At 51.9% G+C, this 20303-nt stretch overlaps 6 protein-coding genes across 6 annotated transcripts; 4 read left to right on the top strand and 2 right to left on the bottom strand.

The window, feature by feature from the left end:
• Positions 1–4702: 4702 nt before the first annotated feature.
• Positions 4703–6832, bottom strand: A1O3_10065 (ATP-binding cassette, subfamily D (ALD), member 2; the record flags this gene model as incomplete). Its single annotated transcript, XM_007740156.1, has 1 exon — positions 4703–6832. One exon carries the CDS (start codon positions 6830–6832, stop codon positions 4703–4705), a length of 2130 nt encoding a protein of 709 aa, XP_007738346.1.
• A 952-nt stretch (positions 6833–7784) lies between these two features.
• Positions 7785–8588, bottom strand: A1O3_10064 (uncharacterized protein; the record flags this gene model as incomplete). The annotated part of the gene is made up of 2 exons (XM_007740155.1): positions 7785–8457; positions 8542–8588. 2 exons carry the CDS (start codon positions 8586–8588, stop codon positions 7785–7787), a joined length of 720 nt encoding a protein of 239 aa, XP_007738345.1.
• Positions 8589–9268: 680 nt separating this feature from the next.
• A1O3_10063 (uncharacterized protein) lies at positions 9269–12184 on the top strand (the record flags this gene model as incomplete). The annotated part of the gene is made up of 2 exons (XM_007740154.1): positions 9269–11703; positions 11758–12184. 2 exons carry the CDS (start codon positions 9269–9271, stop codon positions 12182–12184), a joined length of 2862 nt encoding a protein of 953 aa, XP_007738344.1.
• Positions 12185–13426: 1242 nt separating this feature from the next.
• Positions 13427–13966, top strand: A1O3_10062 (uncharacterized protein; the record flags this gene model as incomplete). Its single annotated transcript, XM_007740153.1, has 1 exon — positions 13427–13966. One exon carries the CDS (start codon positions 13427–13429, stop codon positions 13964–13966), a length of 540 nt encoding a protein of 179 aa, XP_007738343.1.
• Positions 13967–14569: 603 nt separating this feature from the next.
• A1O3_10061 (serine/threonine protein kinase) lies at positions 14570–15397 on the top strand (the record flags this gene model as incomplete). Its single annotated transcript, XM_007740152.1, has 1 exon — positions 14570–15397. The coding sequence occupies one exon, from the start codon at positions 14570–14572 to the stop codon at positions 15395–15397; it is 828 nt and encodes a 275-aa protein (XP_007738342.1).
• Positions 15398–17306: 1909 nt separating this feature from the next.
• A1O3_10060 (transcriptional adapter 2-alpha) lies at positions 17307–19546 on the top strand (the record flags this gene model as incomplete). Its single annotated transcript, XM_007740151.1, has 3 exons — positions 17307–17424; positions 17480–18033; positions 18086–19546. 3 exons carry the CDS (start codon positions 17307–17309, stop codon positions 19544–19546), a joined length of 2133 nt encoding a protein of 710 aa, XP_007738341.1.
• Positions 19547–20303: the final 757 nt, after the last annotated feature.

Here is a 20303-nt window from a genome sequence, read left to right as displayed (position 1 = left end):
GGAGTCTAGAGGACGCCATGCCTAGTAGCGGGTCATACCACCCAAAAGGACTGGATGCGATCGACATGGATGTTGTTCAAGCTGAAGGATCCAGCTGGACGCCACCAAGTGGCCAGACGTCGCAAACAACCCTCATTTGGACCCCTTGCCTTTGGTTTGGGCCTGGCGTTTAGATGGCAATGCAAGGAAACGGCAACGGTAGCCCTGCCACGGATACGAAGTAGGCATGGCGGCGACTAGAAGGTTCAGCTTCAGGGGTACCGTTCAGATGCCGTTTGTTGTCAAGCTTTGTTTGGACTGGGACAAACTAGTACGGACACTCCGTTCGCATACTCCGTACACAGCTTGTCGGAGCCATCCTAGCCACCTCCCTAGCGACTTCTCATCTCAGAAGCCTGGTTTACACGTGCGGATTCCAGGATTCCCGGCATCTTTGTGGTTGTGGACTGCCTTCTGAGCAATCCTCTGCCCTCGATGCAATCAAACAGTGCAAGGAACGAACCCCCAGCTGACACAGATCTTTACACCAAGAGATTGGGCTGGCCTGAGTACCGGGGATAGAAGCAAGGGTGTCCCCGGTCCGCTTCTGCAATTTGACGTATATTTCCTACATGGGCACACCCTGTGATCGGGCCACCCGACATCTGTTGATGCAGTAACAATTGCACGATTGACGATCCCGTCCGGGGGAGGGGTCTCGAAGCACTGCGGCTAGCTGAGGCTAGGGTAGGTACCTGATAGGTACTCGGAGGACTTGCTTCTGCAGGGTCTGTATCAGAGACTTTGCGGGAAGAGGTGTTGACATTTGATTTGACATGTTGACACAAGCAACAACCGAAAAGTTGGCAGGAAGCTGAGGACTCGGAAGGGTCAGGTACTGAGGCTAAGGTCGATATACTTCGGAAACTAGGCATAGAAAGTACGGAGTACGGAGTACATATGGTAGGTCACGTCAACCGCAGGCTCAGGCCAAAGGGACGGAGGCACAAGCGCAGGCACAGGCGCTAGGTGGGCGCAGGCACCGACACCGGCACCCCGGCACACACAGGCACAGGCTTAGGCTTACAGTAGGCTACGGGAGGCGGGGTGCCTTGGGTTACTCTGCCCTGGTATTTACCTGTGCTTTTGCTTTTCTGCAGGCATCCGTCCTTTCATGTCAGCATTCAAAACCTTCCCATTCCTTCTGGTCCCAGTCTCATCAATCTTTTGCAAGATGCATTAATGTGGTGATATTTCATGCTCCACCTTCATAACAGGACCAACTACCTAGGACTCCCTGGAGACTATTTCATTTCATACCAGCCGGCACCTACCACCACTTCCTGTCGCACGAGCCCCCTAGCCTTCTCCTATGTCCCACCTCGCTAAAGTCGATCCGAGCTCCTCTCCCGTAGTGTTATTAGGACAAGATCGATCCCCTTCTGAGCTGACACCACATAAGCGAAGTAGTGGACTGCGACCTCGGAAAAGTCTCTTTGTCCGGCGAAACTGACGACACTGACGTGGGCCCTCGTGGTTGTCTTGATCTGACATGCAGCCTAGTATGAAGCTGCAAGAAGAGGCTAGAGGGGAAATAGAAGCAGACGGTCAGCTGTCATCAAAACTGACAGCAGCTGAAGACTACTCGCTGCGCGTTTCTGATTTGAAGAAGACCAGAACGTTCCCACAATTCACGTTCCCTCCACAATTACAGACTCGATATCGTGCTGGCATATTTCTTTGTGCTACGTGCTAACCTACAGAGCTGCTGAGCAAGCCCTTGCTCGATTCCGCTTGCGAACCTAACAAGAGAGAGTTCCAGAATGGACCGTACGGGGCGCTGGACATTCCCACTGTCAGCCAACAGAACCATCTAGGGTCTAGCAAGCCACATCAGCGATGGAACTGGCCAGCACTGAAACAACAAGTGCAACCTTCAGACTGCGAATCCAATTCAAGGGTATGCATGGATCGTTTCGCTGCAGTGTCATGCATGGCAGTCTCCCGACCCCGGAATCACTGACCAATGCAAACTCCTTGTCAGGCCATGGCGTCCACTGCATTGCATGCTCAGAATAGGTGTGCCTGAAACACGTCTCTTGGTCCCAGCTACCGTCTTTCTTTGTTATTCATTGTGTGCAATTGGTCATCAATAAGACTGGCGAGTGGCTCGGAAGCCAGGTGGTATTGCGTTGTTTGCACCTGCGACTAGCCTGGCAGATTCATCTTTGCCGTATTTCCGCCCCTATTGAACATCCCCCGACGGTTTCTGGGATCATTTCTCATACAAGGTCAATGATATGATATGTCAGGAGAAAGGCTGATAAGGGCAAACGCTAACTTACCATGACACTCACTGTCGCTGTTCGTCAAGTGTATCTGGGGCGAAATAATGAATTGACCTTCATTGCCCCTGTACTCCACCAATTCTCGCAACAGTCGTTCGTCTACACGTCATCCTGGATAGAAAGGCCGAAGCATCGCACGTAACCACCCATGATCCATGTCTGTGCTTCTGGACGGTTTGGCTTTCTTTTACTCGTACATGTCGTGGTCGGTCTGGAGCTCGAGCTCGAAGTGGAAGTAGAAATCTTGCATGGTGATGGTCATACTGTACTGCGCAGCGGCGAAACCATACCGCGCACTGAAGCATGGTCCCTCGAGGCTAGCATGCTAGCATGTCTCTGCGTCTCATGCCCAGAGTTTGAGCTTGAATTTACACAATGACGCCTCGAAGGTGGCCACTCTCAAGAGAACCGACCGGCTTTGCTTCCTCCATAAAATATACAACAGCTTATTCGTGAACCAGAACAATAGGAAAAGAGAAAAGATAAGAGACAAAGTAGGCAGGGCGAATAGACACCGAACATGGATAGAATATAAGTTAGGCTAGAATACCATACAATAACAGAGTACACTAAGGTACACAACACATCACACTATAGTATAGTACACTACGCACCACATTATATTATACCTTAAGTATAGTGTAGTACGCGGTATACCACACCACAGTACGGAGTACAGCACACTATAGAATACTATAAACTATAAACCAGCACAGCATAAGGTAGTACACCACACCACACCAACTTATAATAGTAGAATATGTTCAAGGTTTTAAACGGTTTCATTGATTGACTGGCTGGTTCCCTGACAGGCAGTCAGACCACACACAAACACATACTATAGTACCCGACTGACAGGCGACCCGTCGACCATGTGTACTCCGTAAGGTAGGGAGTAATATAGTTTCGGTTGGAGTTGCAGTTGCAGTTGCAGTTGCAGTTGCAGTTATCGTTTCAGTTACAGTTTCAGTGTCAGTTTCAGTGCCAGCCTTCTAAGGTAGGTAGGCTGGTCCTAGGTAGATCATGATTCCATATGGATGGATCCTCGCAATGCACGTGCACTCAAACCTCAACCTCAATCCCAGCCTCGTCAATAACCATACAGTAAACATCTCCCTCCTTCAGAGAGTATTCCATACAGGCACTTGCACATGCACGCACATGCACGCACGACACCTGCATAGCTAGGCAACTATACCTCCTACACGTCATGTGCGTGCCAGCCCCAGCCCCAGCCTCGAAGGTTCCTCCTGAAGATCAAGATCAATGCGAGATCAGTGCAAGAGTATATTTTAGGTGTCTGGTTGAGAACACTTATCCGAGGTGACAAGAGAACTGTACTCCGTACAGAGTACTCATATAACGTGTAAATCAACACGAGACCGTGTGTGCCTGCGAACCCCGGAAATGGACCTTTCGAGATCATGTCAGACATATTTCAAGGTTGTGGTCCAGCCATCGTGCCATCGTGCCATCGCGCCATCCTGTGTCTCCGTTTGCGTCTCCATCTCGTCTGCATCTACGTCCGTAACCGACCAACCCCTTTGTCTTTCCTCTGCAACCGACCATACCCTTGTCTTTCTCTGTCAGGCATGCCAATTGTCAATGGATATACACACCCCGAGTATTGACAGGACGAGATGACGTGCAGAACCCCAGTCAACCTTATACCCGACATGTCAGACAGTGCAAGTTCAGCGGTGGATAGAGTTTGAAATGTCAGAAGTCAAAAGGACGTTTCGGTGGAATCAGTTCATCGACAGCATGACAGACCCGTGCTGCAAAGGTTTTGTTTAGGGACTTTAGGGTTTATGAGGTTCGACCTTCCGGCCTGCTGTGCTGTAGATCTATCAGTTGACCTGTCACTGGTAAACTCGGGGCTGGGATGCTAGACGTTGCCTGTCAAGTCGATACAGAGTAGAGGCAATATAGTAGTCCTGCAATATAGAGTAGAGGTGCCGAGACTGAACCGTAAACTGTGGAAGTCCTGTCTCGCTCATGCACGCTACACGCAACTTTCCTAGGTATGGGGTACTGTCAGGCACAATCACACTCACACCTCGGTTGCGCATTCGTGGGTCCACAAGCCTGGCTGGAAGTATCGATGGCCTCCTTGGTAATGTATGTCCTGTGACGTTTTGGCTCTTCAGGAAAACTCCCACCAGACACAAGGCCCCATCTTCCAAGGTTGAAGTTGTGACCCCTCTCCAGGACTTTGTCGGCCGTGACGTTGGGCAAAAGCCGGTCGCTAGTTCAATACTGGCAGTGGTTGTGGTCGATTGGGCTGCAACGCTAGGTTCGACAGCAGGTTTCACGCCTTATCTGAAAGTTGAGTGACATTTCAACATTTCCGGCCAAGGCAGCCCGGATTGCTTTCATTCCTCTAGTTCAGCCAGCCTAGCCTTCCATCCTTCCACTCCGCGTAGGAGGGCCTCTACCTCCTCCTTTTCGTCTTCGAGCTGGATTCGCCTTTCCGCATCAAGTTTGCTGAAGACGTAGCTTCCCTGACCGTCAAACTGGAGAATCATGCTATGATACTTCCACAGGCTTCGTCGATGAGACACCGTCATCAATGTAGTCCCCAGGCTTTTGGCAGTCTCGTACATCTTCCGTTCCATCTCCAGTGTGACGGAGCTGGTACACTCGTCCAAAATGGCGTATTTGGGTTTGTGGTAGAAGAGCCGGGCCATGGCGATTCGCTGCTGTAAGCCGCCCGAAAAAACATCTCTCCATTCCTCGACCGCATCCCAGCCGTTAGGACGATCGAGAACAGATTCGATCTCCAAGATTTCCAAGATCTGCTTCAGCTCCTCTTCCGAGCAATCCTTGGCCCGGAACTCATAAAGCGTGTCAGGATAGATGATCTGATCTCTGAGTGTACCGCGACTGAGGTATGGCCGTTGAGGGATATAGAAGATGTCTTCAAAACTTGGCTTCTTCACCCTTCCGCCATACACGGGCCACAGGCCGCCGAGGATCCGGAACAAGCTTGATTTCCCACAGCCATTAGGACCGACGATGAGCAGGTGATCGCCGGGTTTGATGCGGAAGCTCAGCTTTTTGACAAGAACATCGCCATTGGGACTGACAATGGGTACGTCGGTGAACTCGATGTTTTCGCTTTCTTCGATCGTCCCGCGACCTTTGAGCACGGCGGCGTTTTCCTCGGTGCTCGCCGAGCTGACCAGCTTCTTTTCGAAGTGGCCCGCCGAAACCTCGTCCATGACGTCCAACAATCCAGCAACTCTTGAAGTATATCCGGCCAACTCGGTGATCTCTTTGTACGAGAACATGATGCGGCCGAACGCATCGGAGCTGCTGAGCAGCATTCGTCTATTCTTGACAAAGCTTTCTGTATGGTCGCCTGCAGCCTGTAGGGTCTGACCGGGGATCTTGAAAAAGACTGGCAGCGAGCACAGGATAAGACCGAGGGCGCCCCAGAAGTATTTGATGACAAAGTCTTCCATGAGTCCATGGTAGAACCTTCTCCGCAATATGCGGTTGACATGTTTGATCAACGTGAAATAACCTTTATCCAATGTATCTTTCTCAGCTTCATGCCCAAAGTACAGCGCAACCTCTTCGCTATAGTCAATGAGCCGGGTATGCTGGAATCGAAACTCTCCTTCCAGTCTCGCCTCGTCCGCCACATATTTCCCGAAAGGAGGTGTGAGCGCACGCATGACATTGGCAGATACTTGGACCAGCAAAGCCATGGCGAAAAGCCCTTCTCCACCCACGGACTTGGACAAGGAGTAATTGTAAATCACCATGTCGAGGATGGGTTTGGCAAGATTCGAATACAATTCGGCAAGGGAATTGCTGAATCGGGCGACGTCGACGGTGATGAGTTGGTCGGGATTTTTGATGCGATCGTCCAAGGCTGACAGGGCATAGAAGGTCATGTTATTGAGGTATTTCTCGTGGATGTGGTTCGTCAATCGCGTCCGGTAGGCGAGCGCCAGTCTGGTTTGGTGGTATTGCAGCATGGAATTGGTGAAGGTGGCCGGCACGGCAACCAACATCCACCAGACCAGACCAAGCACGAAGTCTCTGCCGCGTCCCTTGACCAGTGCCGAGACCACCTTGCCATCGAGGTCGGCCACGTACAGCGACAGGAGGGTTCGCAGGATCAGAAACACGCTGTGGCTGACGAGAAGTCGCAGTTCCTTACTCCGCCACCCGGGTATGACTATCCTCAGCAGGCGAAGGAGGTTGCGGAAGAACTCTCTGTTGATTTCCACCCTCCTTTTCTTGTGCTCCTGACTCGCCGCATCGCTGTCTCCTATGGTGGCGGACTGCTGGGCTCGGATTTCTGCCTGCCTGCGCACCGCCGCCTTCTGCTCGGAGATGGCATTGTGGACTCGATGGACCAGGGCGACGACCAGCGTGACGAAAACGGTGCGGGATATCTTGGTACGATGTTTGAGGTAGAGGGCGCTCAATTCGGAGATGAGTTGCTTGACAGTCCGCCCGGGAGGGAGCAGTTTGGATTGAGCTGCCATGGCGCTGCGCGGGAGAGGCGAGAGACGACGATGGAGGAGAAGGCGGATCTTGAGGCCGCGGTCTCGATCTGGAGCATGGTACGGAATACTGCGTACAGCGTACAGTAAGACGAGACAAGAGTCAATGCGTGGGTGGACGGGCGGCCCTGCTGCAATCACATGTTCATGTTGTGATGGACGATGAACGCATCACTGGAGGCCTGAGGCGTGAGGTCTGAGGTCCGTGGGTGTTGACGGCCGAGGTGCAAATCGCCCAATCAAGACGAGGCAAACGCTCACCCATTCGTACAAGATACCTTATCAAGGACAAGAACAACGACAACAACAAAACATCGGTTAATGTGGCGAAGCTGGGAAATCTAGAGTTCTGGATATAAAGAACCAGTCGGTCTTAGGCCCCGTTCCATGTATTGACGACAATACAAGACACAGCTTTTGCAACTCAGCCTCGTGTCCACGTCTGGCCAGATATTATATATTCTTGCCAACTTCGGTTGAAAAGCTGCTTTCCTGTCTCCCCCAGTACTCTATGCTATCGGTCTAGTGACAATGGCGAAGCCACCGAGAGCAAGGTCAAGTCGGAATGATACTCCGTACTGTGTCAAGATACGATCCTTGCTCTCAAGCGATAGTATCAGTCACCACAACCCCTGATCCATTTTCCAACCGTCGATGAAGGTTTACTCTTCGTGCGGTACTTCCTTCTTGGTCACCGGCCTCTTCGACTTCTTCGTCGGAGAAAAGAATAATGGCACGTCTAGTACTACCATACTAGTTCATAGCTTTGTGGTTGGTTGTGCCAACTAGACATCCTGCATATTCCTACAGATACCCTTCCAACCGTAACATCATAACTCTGGCATTCCTACCGAGAGCCAGATGTGGTCTCTGCGGTGGACCCCTGCATCACAACGTGGCAGCTACCATTTTGCAGCCGTAAATGCAGCCCAGGTCAGGATGTGTCCTTAAACTTGACCGTTTTGTGACAAGTTTCCCCATCTTCATGCTCATGGTATCGGCAGGAGTTGCCCTCGGTGGGATCATCAAAGAGTGATCCGCCGGTGCCTGCTTTGATCGCATTAACGACATCGACGGCGAAGTCGGGCGAGACGGCGAAACAGTCCCTGTACGATGACGCATCCTTTTGCGAGTCGGGGTCCATGATTTGCCTGGCGGCAATCTTGCTGACGAGCTTCCGAAAGGGTGAAGATGGCCGGGTCTTTTCGTAGATGGGTTTCATCTCCTCCGGTCCAGGAACCAATCCAGCCTCGTGACACCCTCGACGGAACTGGTCAATCGCCTGGTTCTTCAACTCCTGCAATCCGATGGTCTCGCACAGAAGATATAACTTTTGGCACTTGAAGGCATAGTCCCATTTGACGTCCTTGGGCATCCACGACACGTCATCTATCTTGCCCTGATAGAGCCACTTAACCAGCAACTCGAAGGCTCCTGGGTCTTCGTCGCGCAGCTCCAGCCTTCCATCCGTTATCCTCTTGTGCTCGCCATTGACAGTAAACGACTCATCGAAGAACCGCGCATGATGGACGAGTAGATTCTGGTGAAGCGACCACTGCCGACCTTCGGGCCCAACAAAGATATGTAATACCGGCCCAGACAATAACCTTTTGCGCGCACCGTCAGCGCAATCTCTGCACAGATCCAGATTGAACGACTCTCCGAAGCAAAGCACGGACAGATGAACTTACTCCGCAAACGATTTCGCGGAGATGTCTCCTATGTTTTCCCGGGGCATTTCAGAGTGGGAGGCCGAGTGGACGGAGCGGAGTGTAGGAGGTGATTTGGTGGGCGCATCAGCGAGCGCGACCGGGCCTTTCTTGGTCTTGAGGATCACACGATCGAGGCGACTGGATAGATGCCGCATGCGACATTGCTAGAAGTTGATATAGATGTGGAATGTAGGACGGATGCAATGACTTGGGACTGCGCTGTGTTGTGCATACTCCTACTACGTAGGAATGCGAAGAGATGAAGACGCTCGGACCACATGTGGCGAGGATGAGGCAATGCGGAGATACGGCGGATTTCTTAGACTCCAATGCAGACATACGGTGGGTTGTATAAACCCCACGCGTGTTTTTACTCCGACGCGACGCGGGGGAAGCGCGTCGCGTTCGACCGTTGCCAACGATTAAATGATCTCCAACAGGTGGCCTGGAACAGAGAACCCTAGGTCATCAACACCCAGGTATCCTCCTGCTTCACAGACACTCAGGGTCCGTGAACAAGTCAGAGCCATTCACCGTCGTTCCTTCGTATCCGGATTCGATCGACCTAGAGAGTCTCTATCAACAGGACGAATATGGTGTCAAACCAACCGCGGAGAACGCTGTGCGCACAACCTTGACCATTCCAAAGTACTCTCCAGGCCCCGAGGAGTCTTCGTCATCTCTTTGCAATACCTCTCCTGTCGCCATGACCTTCTCGTCGTCTCCTGTCCTATATCCTGCAAGCTCGTCTCCTCCACCGCTTCCCGCCTTGAAGAAGAAGCGAAGACTGTTTCAATCATTCCCAACGGCGCCAGAGCCAAAGAGAGCTAGGATAGTAGGAGGGTTCTTGGAGGATAGCGAGGATGAAGAGAACCCGGAAGACCGAGATAAAACGAAGCGTCTTGATCAGCTGCAAGCACCACCAGCCAGAGAGCCAACTTTGCCCACGATCCCGGAGAACCTCGACAATATAGTTGGTACAAAGAACAACACCGAACAAGCACACCAGCAGGTTCCATCCAGTCTGAGGCTTCCACCTCTACCACGGCCATTGTTTCGTACACATACGCCCAAGACGGTCAACATCCACACGGCTTCAGGCTCATCATTGAGCATCCCATTCAGAACACAGTCGGAAGGTCTGACTTATGAACAAATCATTGCTCAACGCTCGACATCTGCCCCGGGCCGTGCAAAGAAATCATACTATGGGATTGATATACACAAACTCATGGACGATGCGAAGACGCAGCGTCAACTCCAAGATTTTGAAAAACAGAGAAAGGCGGCGGAAATAGCTGCAGAGCCAACCCCGCGGGAATCCACCCCGGCTGTGAGTGCAAGTTTCAAGGCAGTAACACACCAAATGTGGACGGAGAAGTACCGCGCGAAGAAATTCACCGAGCTTGTGGGTGATGAACGTACACACCGATCCATCCTTCGGTGGCTCAAATCTTGGGATGATGTGGTGTTCCCGGGCAGTACAAAGCCAAAAGGGGTGCGAGTCTTCGATGACAGAGAACAAAATCAGCAACAGCACAAGAAGATCCTACTTCTGACAGGGCCTCCAGGACTTGGAAAGACCACTCTAGCACACGTGTGCGCCAGACAAGCTGGGTATGAGGTGCTTGAGATCAATGCAAGTGATGATCGAAGCCGGGATGTTGTCAAAGGCAGAATCAAAGACGCCTTGGCCACAGAGACTGTGCGTGGGATCAAAGAACAGGGTAAAGCTAGAAGAACCGGACGTCCTGTTTGTGTGGTAGTAGATGAAGTCGACGGTGTAACAACAGGTTCGAGCTCGAGTGGAGGCGAAGGTGGCTTCATCAAAGCCTTGATCGATCTGGTTCAGCTTGATCAACGAAATTCCGCGGCTGGCACGGGAGATTTGGCCAAAGGCAGGAAGAGGAAGGGCGACAGATTCAAGATGCTCCGTCCATTAATCTTGGTGTGCAATGACGTGTATGCGCCGTCACTTCGCCCTCTACGGACCAGTGCCATTGCCGAGATCGTTCACGTCCGGAAAGCGCCAATGGAAAAGGTCATTGCCCGAGTGAAGGCGATCTTCGAGAAGGAGCGCATTGCGTGCGACAACGATGCTGTCCGCCGACTTTGTGAGAATGCCTGGGGCTTGGCGATGCGAAAGCAAAGAGGGCCTGGCTCGAGAGGTTCGGGAGAAGGCGACATTCGAGGCGTCCTGGTGCAAGCAGAATGGATCGCACACAAGCTGCGAGGACGTGATGGAATTCCTCGGCTGACCAGGCAGTGGCTCGAGTCTCAGCTTGGAGATGCTCAAGCTTCACAGGGACTCGGACGTGGTAGTACCCGGGAGGTTGTTGAGCGAATATTTCTCGAAGGAGCTGGCCTGTCAAATCTGCCTACAACACTCTCCGCCGACGATGCAAGACTCGTGGCTGATACCAACATCCACCCTGTTGGGGTTTCAGACCTCCGCAAGCGAGCGGCGATCCACGCGTTGAGGGAGATGATAGATACCTGTGGGGAGCATGACCGAGTCGTGAATGATTGCTTCGCCATGTATCCCACACGGCCGTACCAGGATGATGTCCAGCTCTCCAAGCCGAACGCCGGTTACGACTGGCTTCATTTCCACGACTGCTTATCCAGCCGAGTATTCTCGGATCAAGAATGGGAACTGATGCCGTACCTCAGTACAAGTGCTTGTGGCTTCCATCATCTTTTTGCAGCAGTCGACAAGGGTACGGCGTCATGGAACGAAGAGAAGGCCGAAGAGGACGACGTTGATGTACACCCATTCGGCGGCCCAAGGGCAGATTTCACTGCTTATGAGGCAGAGAAACAAAACCGGACTCTGCTTACTGAGCTACGATCCAACTTTTCGGGGTCGCTGTTGAGGATGTTTAACACGATCGACACGATCGCTACCGAACTTGTCCCCAACGTGGGCAAAATCCTTGCACCAGATGTGAAGCCTGTTGTAATTGGGGGATCTGGTGGATCTGCCAGTGTGGCCAGTGTGCGCAAAGAGTCGGAGAAGCTGTGCATGAGACGCGCAGTGCAGACCATGATTGCCTTGGATGTCTCGTTTGAAAAGGTCCGCGTCGAGATCGAGGGTGGCGGCGCTCATTCAAATGGTGGCTATGCTTACAGGATGGAGCCGTAAGTCTCTAACTTCTCCTTTCGTGCGTTGTTTCACTACTGACAGGGATACAGACCTCTCGATCTGCTCCTCAGCTTTCATTTCGACAAAGCTACAAAATCGACAGCCCCAACTCGATATGCAGTCCGACAGGTCCTTGACCAGGAGCTCAAGAAGGAGAAATTGTTGCAGAGCTCACTCACAAGGATGGCTCGGTCTGGAGTCCTTGATACGAGAAAGCTAGGTGACCAAGACAAGGAAAATCTCGGATCAATCAAAAACAGCAAACAAGCAATGATAAAAGACGCTGGTTCGAAGCGTGATTTCTTTGGCCGGATTATCAACGAGACTCGACCAACATCATCGGGCAAGGGGGCTGTGGCACAGATGACGACAGAAACAGCCCCTCACGAAGGCCGAGTATGGGTATCATTCCATGAGGGCTTTTCAAATGCCGTTCGAAGACCCATCACTCTAAAAGAGCTGATGGACGGGTTCTGAGTGCACCATCATGGGGCGATGTCAGGCTGCCAGCGTCGGCGTTGGCGTCCGGCGAGGTTGTCACGATGAAACGATGGCTGAGGGAGTCCTCCAAAGTTGCTGCTAAGATCATGGTTGGGTACCTTGAGCATGAAGTATCGCCAGTAGCAGGAGCAGGAGTATATTCCTAAGCTAATACTCCGTACTCCATACAGAGAACAAACCTACTACTATTAGTAGTGGTGGTTGTAGTAGGGACTCACCTCAGCCTCGTGCAACAGTGCTAGACGTTTTTTTGACCGAGCCCGATCCTGTTAATACCCAAGGCGCTCGTAGAAGTTCACATTGCATCTCTCTTCGTCCTCCTAGGATCCGTATATGCGAGTACGGATCCAAGTTACTAGATTGTGTCCTGTTCCCTGTTCCTGTCCCCTGTTCCTGTCCCCTGTTCCTGTCCCCTGTTCCTGTCCCCTGTTCCTGTCCCCTGTTCCTGTCCCCTGTTCCTGTCCCCTGTTCCTGTCCCTTGTTCCTGTCCCCTGTATTCTGGCCACCTTCTCCTCCGGTCAGGGTTATGTTAGTTGTTAGTTTTTAATTGAATTGAATAGCTGCTAGCTCGTTGGTCGTTAGTTAGTTGAATAGCTGCTCACTCCTTCTACTCGATCTGGACAGCGTCCTCTTTCACAGGATGACTCTGGCCCTCCACGTCATTCGGAGTTGATTTCCCAAAATCCGCGTCCAGAATCGTGGCAATCTGGTCCGTCATGAGGTTGTCCACATTGGGCGCCCAGAAGCTCATGATGACAGCCAAGCCGCTGAAGGCGAGGGAGATGAAGAAGACGGTCTGAAAGGCTTGCCTCTTCTCCTCCAAGCCCGAAGCCCGAAGCAACCATGGCAGCAGAACTAAAAAAGCCCGGCGACCTAGCCAACACCGATGATTCAGGCCCTTAATGAAGCCGAGAAGTCCCTCGCTCATACCAGGTTCGAACACAGCCTTGGATTCTGGCAAGCCTGTCGACTATACCGCCCTGCCCTCCTGTGGGCCTTCTTTGTCAACCTATCCGTGATCCTGTGCGGGTTCGACGGGGCCCTGATCGGAAGTCTGGTTGGACTGTCACCTTTCACCCAAACATACGGCAGACTGGTCAATGGAGAATATCAGGTGGCGCCTGCATGGTTGTCCGCATTCAACTATGCCGGCATGGTGGGCTCGATCCCGGGCTCCCTGTTTGGAGGAATGGCATAACTCTGGCATCGTACGTGATCATGTCGTACGCCGGGCGTCGCACCATCTCTCTCTGGGGCACCGCGGCCATGGGAACCATGTGCTGCATCATCGGCATTCTCGGGGCGGTGCCGCACCACAACTCCGGCCCGGTCTGGGGCATGTGCTCGTTGATGGTCATCACCAACCTGATTTACGATCTGACCGTGGGCCCGCTCTGCTTCACCGTGCTGTCTGAGGCGTCGGCCGTCAAGCTTCGGGGTACGACCATTGCCATCGCGAACATCACCGTCACCATTTTCTCCATTGTCTTCGCTGTCGGCATTCCATACGCCATGGACGTCAACGGTGCGAACTGGGGAGGCAAACTGGGCTTCTTGTTCGCCGGCATTGGCGTTCTCAACGTGGCATGGTGCTACTTCTTCCTACCTGAAACCAAGGGGAGGACGTTCGAAGAGCTTGACTTGATGTTCCAGCTCAAGCTCCCGACCCGCCGGTTCAAGGCCTACCAGATTGAAGGGACCCATGTGGCTGCGAAGGAACTCGGTAAGGACGAGACTACGACGGCTCCTTCGCATTAGCCATGACAGTATGTGTAGTCCTGGTGGGTGGGGGGTGGGGAATGGACCATTCTGATTAGGGACTGATCTGAAGCAAGATACACCTATAGGAGAAAGTAGCTAAGCCAGATTGGGAGTAGTGTAGTCCCCAAATCAGCACGTGACTCGTGAGAATAAGACCAAGCTCCTCGTCTGGTTTCACGCATACGTTTCCTGACTCACACACGATGGAGAATGACCTGTGTACTGGGCCGAGTTTAGAGCACCCAGTATACAGGAACACTCCCAGATGGCAAAGACGGCGACAATGGGGGATAGTTGATAATAGGGGCACCAAAGGGATAGAGAGGAGAAGAGGGGAGCGGGTGCTCCCTAGGGAGTACCAAACTAGCCCCAAAGGGCTAGTGGCTCTTGGCGCATAATTGCATTCAGTTGGCGCAGCCGGGACGCATACATGTACGTTTCCTGTAACCTGTCTTTATCCATCATCACTCAACCCTTCGACGAAACGCCTTTCCGCAGAACGAACAGCGTTCGACACCTTGGTCATGACAAACACTGTCTGAGGATCCGAGGCCCTTCCTTATTGGCTCGTCTGACCGGTGACGGGCCACTTCCATCACGATGTCGGCGAAGCCTTCACATGCACCACTTCATCTTAGCATTTTCAGCCAGGTGTATCTCATTGATGGCAAAATTGTTCGAAAATTTCCCGAAGAGTCTTCATACCCGGACGACCCTACAATTGCTATCCTCAATGAGAAAGTTGCGTACGAGCACATCGGCAATCACCCTCGTATTGCGCAATGGATCCCCAGCGATACTGATGATTACATTGACCTCGAGTACTATCCGAACGGCAATATCCTCGACTATCTCAATAACTACAGAGACGAGATTGCACCTGATTTAGTGGCACGATGGGGCTCACAGATTATCGAGTCCATTGCTGTGATCCACGCTAAAGACATTATTCATTCAGATCTCAATCTCAAACAAGTCTTGCTTGATGACAATCTCAATGCTCGACTTTCGGATTTCAATGCGTCAGCGTGTCTCGGGCAACCGGCACTTGGGTACGAAAAGGCAACCCATTGCCTCCCGAGAGATCAACAAGACCCAAACACCGTTCAGTCTGACTTGTTTGCACTCGGTTCAACGCTCTACGAGCTCGCACATGGCAAAGGACCATATAGTGAGCTATATCCTCAGCCGGATACATCTATCCAACCAGAAGATGCACAAATTTCTTACTACAAGCTTCGAGAACAGGCAGATCAGAAAGTTGAACATCTTTTCAGCCAGAAGATCTTTCCAGACGTGTCCGGGTCCTTCTGTGGGTGTACCATCCGGGGCTGTTGGGAAGAGAGATTCACATCGGCTGAAGAAGTACTCTCATCATACAAAGATGAAATCACCAAGTCTGGTCTCGGAGGGGACGATCACATATGAATGATTGTTACGGGTCGCTCTAGGCCCGATGCTATAACACATGGAGTTCCTGGTACATGGAAGGTACTGAGATTTGGCGTTGATAGCATAAGTGTGATGAGATTGATAGTCAATACTCATGGGAGTATCAGATACCTTGAACGAAGTTCAATACCCAGGGAATTGTGAAAGGAGTGTCCTCGCAGAGTACCAACATAAGCCCGTACTTCTGTCATGCTCTGTGGGGCTGTCGAGTAGTTTTAAGCTCAGTCCACAGTCCACAGCTTACTCTGCAGCACTCTTCTTGTCTGCCAGCACGTACCCACAGGCCTCGTGCACTTCTTGTGGCACCTTACGATAGCATCCAAAGAGTGAACAGCTAGCTCAACCCACGCCGCGCTCCAGGTCCTTATGTCAAAAAGTTCAACCTCCTGTGAGGTTATCCATCTCATACATTACTGTTCAGCGCCTGAAGTTCAGCAGCAATATCAGTTCATGTGAGTTTCAGCTCACCTTTCTGCCAGATGCACTAGCACCTGCATCCCTCTTTGTCCAGGCTGGTCGTGTAGCAGATTTTTGGCGGCTGGAACCTGCCACGTAAAACTTGTATTTAGGACATTTGGTAGCATCCTTTGGAGGGTTGTTGCATGGATAGGTCTTCTTCTCCTTCTTTGTCACGCCTCCAACTATATTTGTAATTTCGTATACCTCACACATGTTGACCTTCAGGCGTAGGATTAAAACTGAAGATCCTTCTGTGCACAATAGGAAAAAGAGAGCGACAATTACATATCTTTAAGCTTACGACAACCAGCGGTTGATGGCGGGGTAGAAGCCCAAAACTATCCCTGCTGGGTTTTTGGTACCCTATCATATCTCCCTATATTATCCTATGTCACCCTATATCACCCAACCACCCTGTGCCATCCCATGTCAGCCCATGCCATCTTGTGTTACCCTATGTTATTATATGTCATCATATGTTACCCTATGTTGTCAGTTGCCACGTCACTTTTGTGCTCCCTATGATGACTTGTAGCGCAGTGCTGAACACGGACGCTCACTTTCTCAAAATGCCACAGAAGGGCAATCCAAGCCGAGCTACCGTACGAGAGACTTAGCTAAGGCTAGGTCTAGATTCGCTGCTAGATACTATAATGTTCAGGATAATCGCTGGGTTGCTCCATGAAGGATCATTACAGCTTGTAGTAGTAAAGTTGGAGAGCAGTCCCGACGCCTTTCTCGATCCGTAAGACGATACAGAGTACTAGAGGGAGCGCCGTTGTGGAGCGTAGAGATCGGGTGCAGATCAAGAGACGTGCCTGAGGTAGTAGTAGTGAACAAGGTAGGGCAAGACTCGAGTGGCCTGAGGAGAGCGATGATGGTGATAATGCTTTATAGGATAACGGAAGTGGGAACCTTCGATAGGAGCAATACGTACGGAGCACCTCAGGTACTAATTAGGTATAAACCCACAGCCTGATACCCGCAGCCTGATACCCACAGCCTGATACCCACAGCCTGACAAGAGGAGAGAGGAAGCCAAAAGCGGCGCCCCCAACCGCTGTTTCGGGCCACCTGAATCACCAACATGGCGAATACTCCACCGTACTATTCTAACCAGCCGGGTATCGTTTCCGCATCACAGACCGAAGTCTTGGCGCGGATGGCTTTTCGGACAGTCAGTCCCAGTCGTGTCCGCGCCCGCGCAGTTTCGCGACAGGGCTTCAATCCAGCCCCAACTTACCAGGTTGAAGAAGCCGCTCATCGTTGCACAACCCCCAACGTCGCAAAGCGAGAATTCTGGCGCTAGTGATATCCATATCGATTTGCTTGCGCGATCAGCACCTATTCTCAGATTTGCGCAGTCGTCGAAGGTGTCAGGAGGCTGGTTAGATCGGTTCAATCTCGTCCACATTTCATTATCATCATGGACAACAAACAAGAATCCCCCGCCGACCTGAAGCACGAAGCTACCGATGCCACTGGAGTGGGCGCTGATGAAGTGGGAGCGCCCAGTGCCCCCGAAGCGGCTGATCAGAATCAAGGTACGCGTCGCCCAGGTGACCAATTTCTTCTGTCTTTACTTACCCAAATCATCAGGTGCTGGCTCACCCAGCAATGGCCATGATACGACCTCTGCCAACCCACTAGATGCTCCGAAATCACCTCCCATACAGACCGAAGGAAACGGCGAGCAAGGGGATGCCGAGATGGGCGGAGTGGACGACGATGCCAAAGGCGATGAAGCTGATGCTGAAAAAGACAACATCGATGACACCCAGGGAACGCCCGCCGGCACCAACGCCGAGGAGGGTCAATCTACTCAAGCCAAATCAAACCTCGAAGCTGCCGCCAATTCACATTTGGTGGCGCAAACCCATCAAATCATTCTTCCCAGCTACAGCACCTGGTTTGACATGCAGACCATCCACGCGATCGAGAAGAAGTCACTCCCCGAGTTTTTCAATGGCCGCAACCGAAGCAAGACTCCTGCCGTGTACAAGGACTACCGTGATTTCATGCTCAACGCCTACCGATTGAACCCTGTCGAGTATCTCACCGTGACCGCGTGTCGAAGAAATCTAGCTGGTGATGTGTGCGCCATTATGCGGGTACACGCCTTTCTAGAACAATGGGGGCTTATCAACTACCAGGTGCGCTCACTTGACCATGACTCCCGGAATGGTCTGAGGCTGACGATGATAGGTCGATCCGCAAACACGTCCAGCGAATATTGGACCCCCCTTCACAGGACACTTCAGAGTGACCGCTGATACGCCACGAGGATTGCAACCATTCCAACCGGCTCAGAGCACATTCACCACCCCCGGCAAGCCACATCCTGCGACCGACCGAGCAAAATCAGCCACTCCCGCATCCAAGGCAGATTTGAACCTGGAACTCCGGCGCAGCGTGTATGATGACAAAGGAAAGGAGATCAAAACCAGCGAAGAGGCTGCAGACAAACAAGCGAATGGCGAAGGTGCAACAGCCAACGGCACTGCTTTGGGTGATGCCGCCGCTGTCACCAAGGCGATGGAGTCCGCCGCAAAGGAACCGATCAAATCGTTCAACTGTTATGCTTGTGGTATTGACTGCACCAGATGTCGTTTTCACTATGCCCGGTCAGATCAGGCGCCGGGAAATAACAGTTCGACCGAGACCAAGTACGATCTATGCCCCAACTGCTACTTCCAATCGAGAATGCCCAGCAATCATCGCTCTTCAGACTTTGTGAAACTGGAAGAACCTGCTTACGCGCCAATTCCGGACAAGGACGCGCCCTGGACCGACTCGGAACTTTTGCTACTTTTGGAGGCGCTGGAAACTTTCGACCATGACTGGAACGAGGTTTCGAAACACGTCGGCACGCGGACAAGAGAGGAATGCGTGCTCAAATTCCTACAACTTGACATACAGGATCAATACCTCGAGGACTCAGCATTGAATGGCTCGACGATGAAGTTACTCAGTGGTCGAAGCCCGCTCAGTCAACTCGAAAACCCAGTCATGTCAGTCATCAGCTTTCTTGCCCAGATTGCCGAACCCAGTGTTATCGCCGCGGCCACCGGTCGGTCTATTGCGGCCATGCAGAAAGAGTTACGGAAGCAGCTGGAAAAAGGCATGGGTGGCAGTGAGGCGGATAGCAAAGACAAAGAAAAAGTCAAATCCGAGGACACGATGGACGTGGATGAGACATCGGTCGAACAACCTTCCGCCGTCTCTAAGGGATCCGATGTGATCAACGAGATTGCCACTACGGCGTTGGCGACGACGGCCGCTCGCGCCAGTACTCTTGCTTCGCACGAGGAGAGAGAATTGACTCGGATGATTGGGGCGGCGGTGAATTTGAGCCTGCAGAAATACGAGTTCAAGATGACGCAGTTTGCCGAGATGGAGGAGATTGTGCAGGCGGAACACCGAGATCTGGAGAAGGGCCGTCAGCAATTGTTCTTGGACCGACTATCCTTCCGAAAGAGAATGAAGGAGATGATGCACACCTTCCAACAAGCAAGTCTGAAGGGAGCGGAAGAAGGCACGCGAGCAATGCAGGAGACTCTCCAGACCAACGCCGGCCAGCGATTTGGATTCCAACCCGACCACGATACCTCTGGAATAAGGGTGAATGCGGCAGGACGTGGTGATGGGAGAGGCACTGAGCTATAGTGTAGGGCTGCCCACATGCCACACAGCCGGGGCATATGATATGTTGCATGCACGTTTCACATGGAGAAGGTGTTTTGTCAAACGTTTACGGTTCTTTTGCTCTTTCTTTTTCCCTTTTTCATTTTCGGCTTTGACAGGGATGGACGGGACAGGACGGTCTATCAGATATGTGGTATGTAGTATATAGTATGTAGTATGTAGAGGCAAGAAAAAGGACGAAGCGAAGATGGTTCAAACCATCGCCGGCTCATTAAAAAGACTCTAGAGACCGCGTGATCGGACGGATCTAACCGGGAGCCTGTTCTACATTCTCCACTAGATCCAGATTAAGTACAGTATGTACTAATTAATTAGTACAGTAAATTAGGGCTGTGAGTATTTTGCACCCATAGGTGCTGATTTCGCACCCGTGTACGGAGTACGGAGTGGTCTATAATAGGCACGGAGTGGCTGTGCATCTAGGTATCTTCCGACCATAACGACACGACAGGGATGGCTTTAAGATGTTAATGTAGGAACCAAAGCTCAAGGTAGAGATAGGAAATATCTGACCAGGTAGAGAGCTTAGGAGGCATAAGGCTCAGGTATCATATGACTCTACCCGGCTAAGACACGGCGGGGGCTGGGGCCATAGGCTCAGACTCAGACTCTACTCAGGGGCATCAGGCTCAGGAGGGCCATTCACTCTTTTTCCAATCCAGCACCAGCACCAGCACCCACCCCTCACCAGCACCAGCACCCACCCTCACCAGCACAC

This window comes from Capronia epimyces, assembly GCF_000585565.1.
Source record: "Capronia epimyces CBS 606.96 chromosome Unknown aczIQ-supercont1.11, whole genome shotgun sequence".
Classification (NCBI taxonomy): domain Eukaryota; kingdom Fungi; phylum Ascomycota; class Eurotiomycetes; order Chaetothyriales; family Herpotrichiellaceae; genus Capronia; species Capronia epimyces.
Note: the sequence above shows the minus strand (reverse complement) of the source record. Positions and strands in the feature narration are given on the sequence as shown.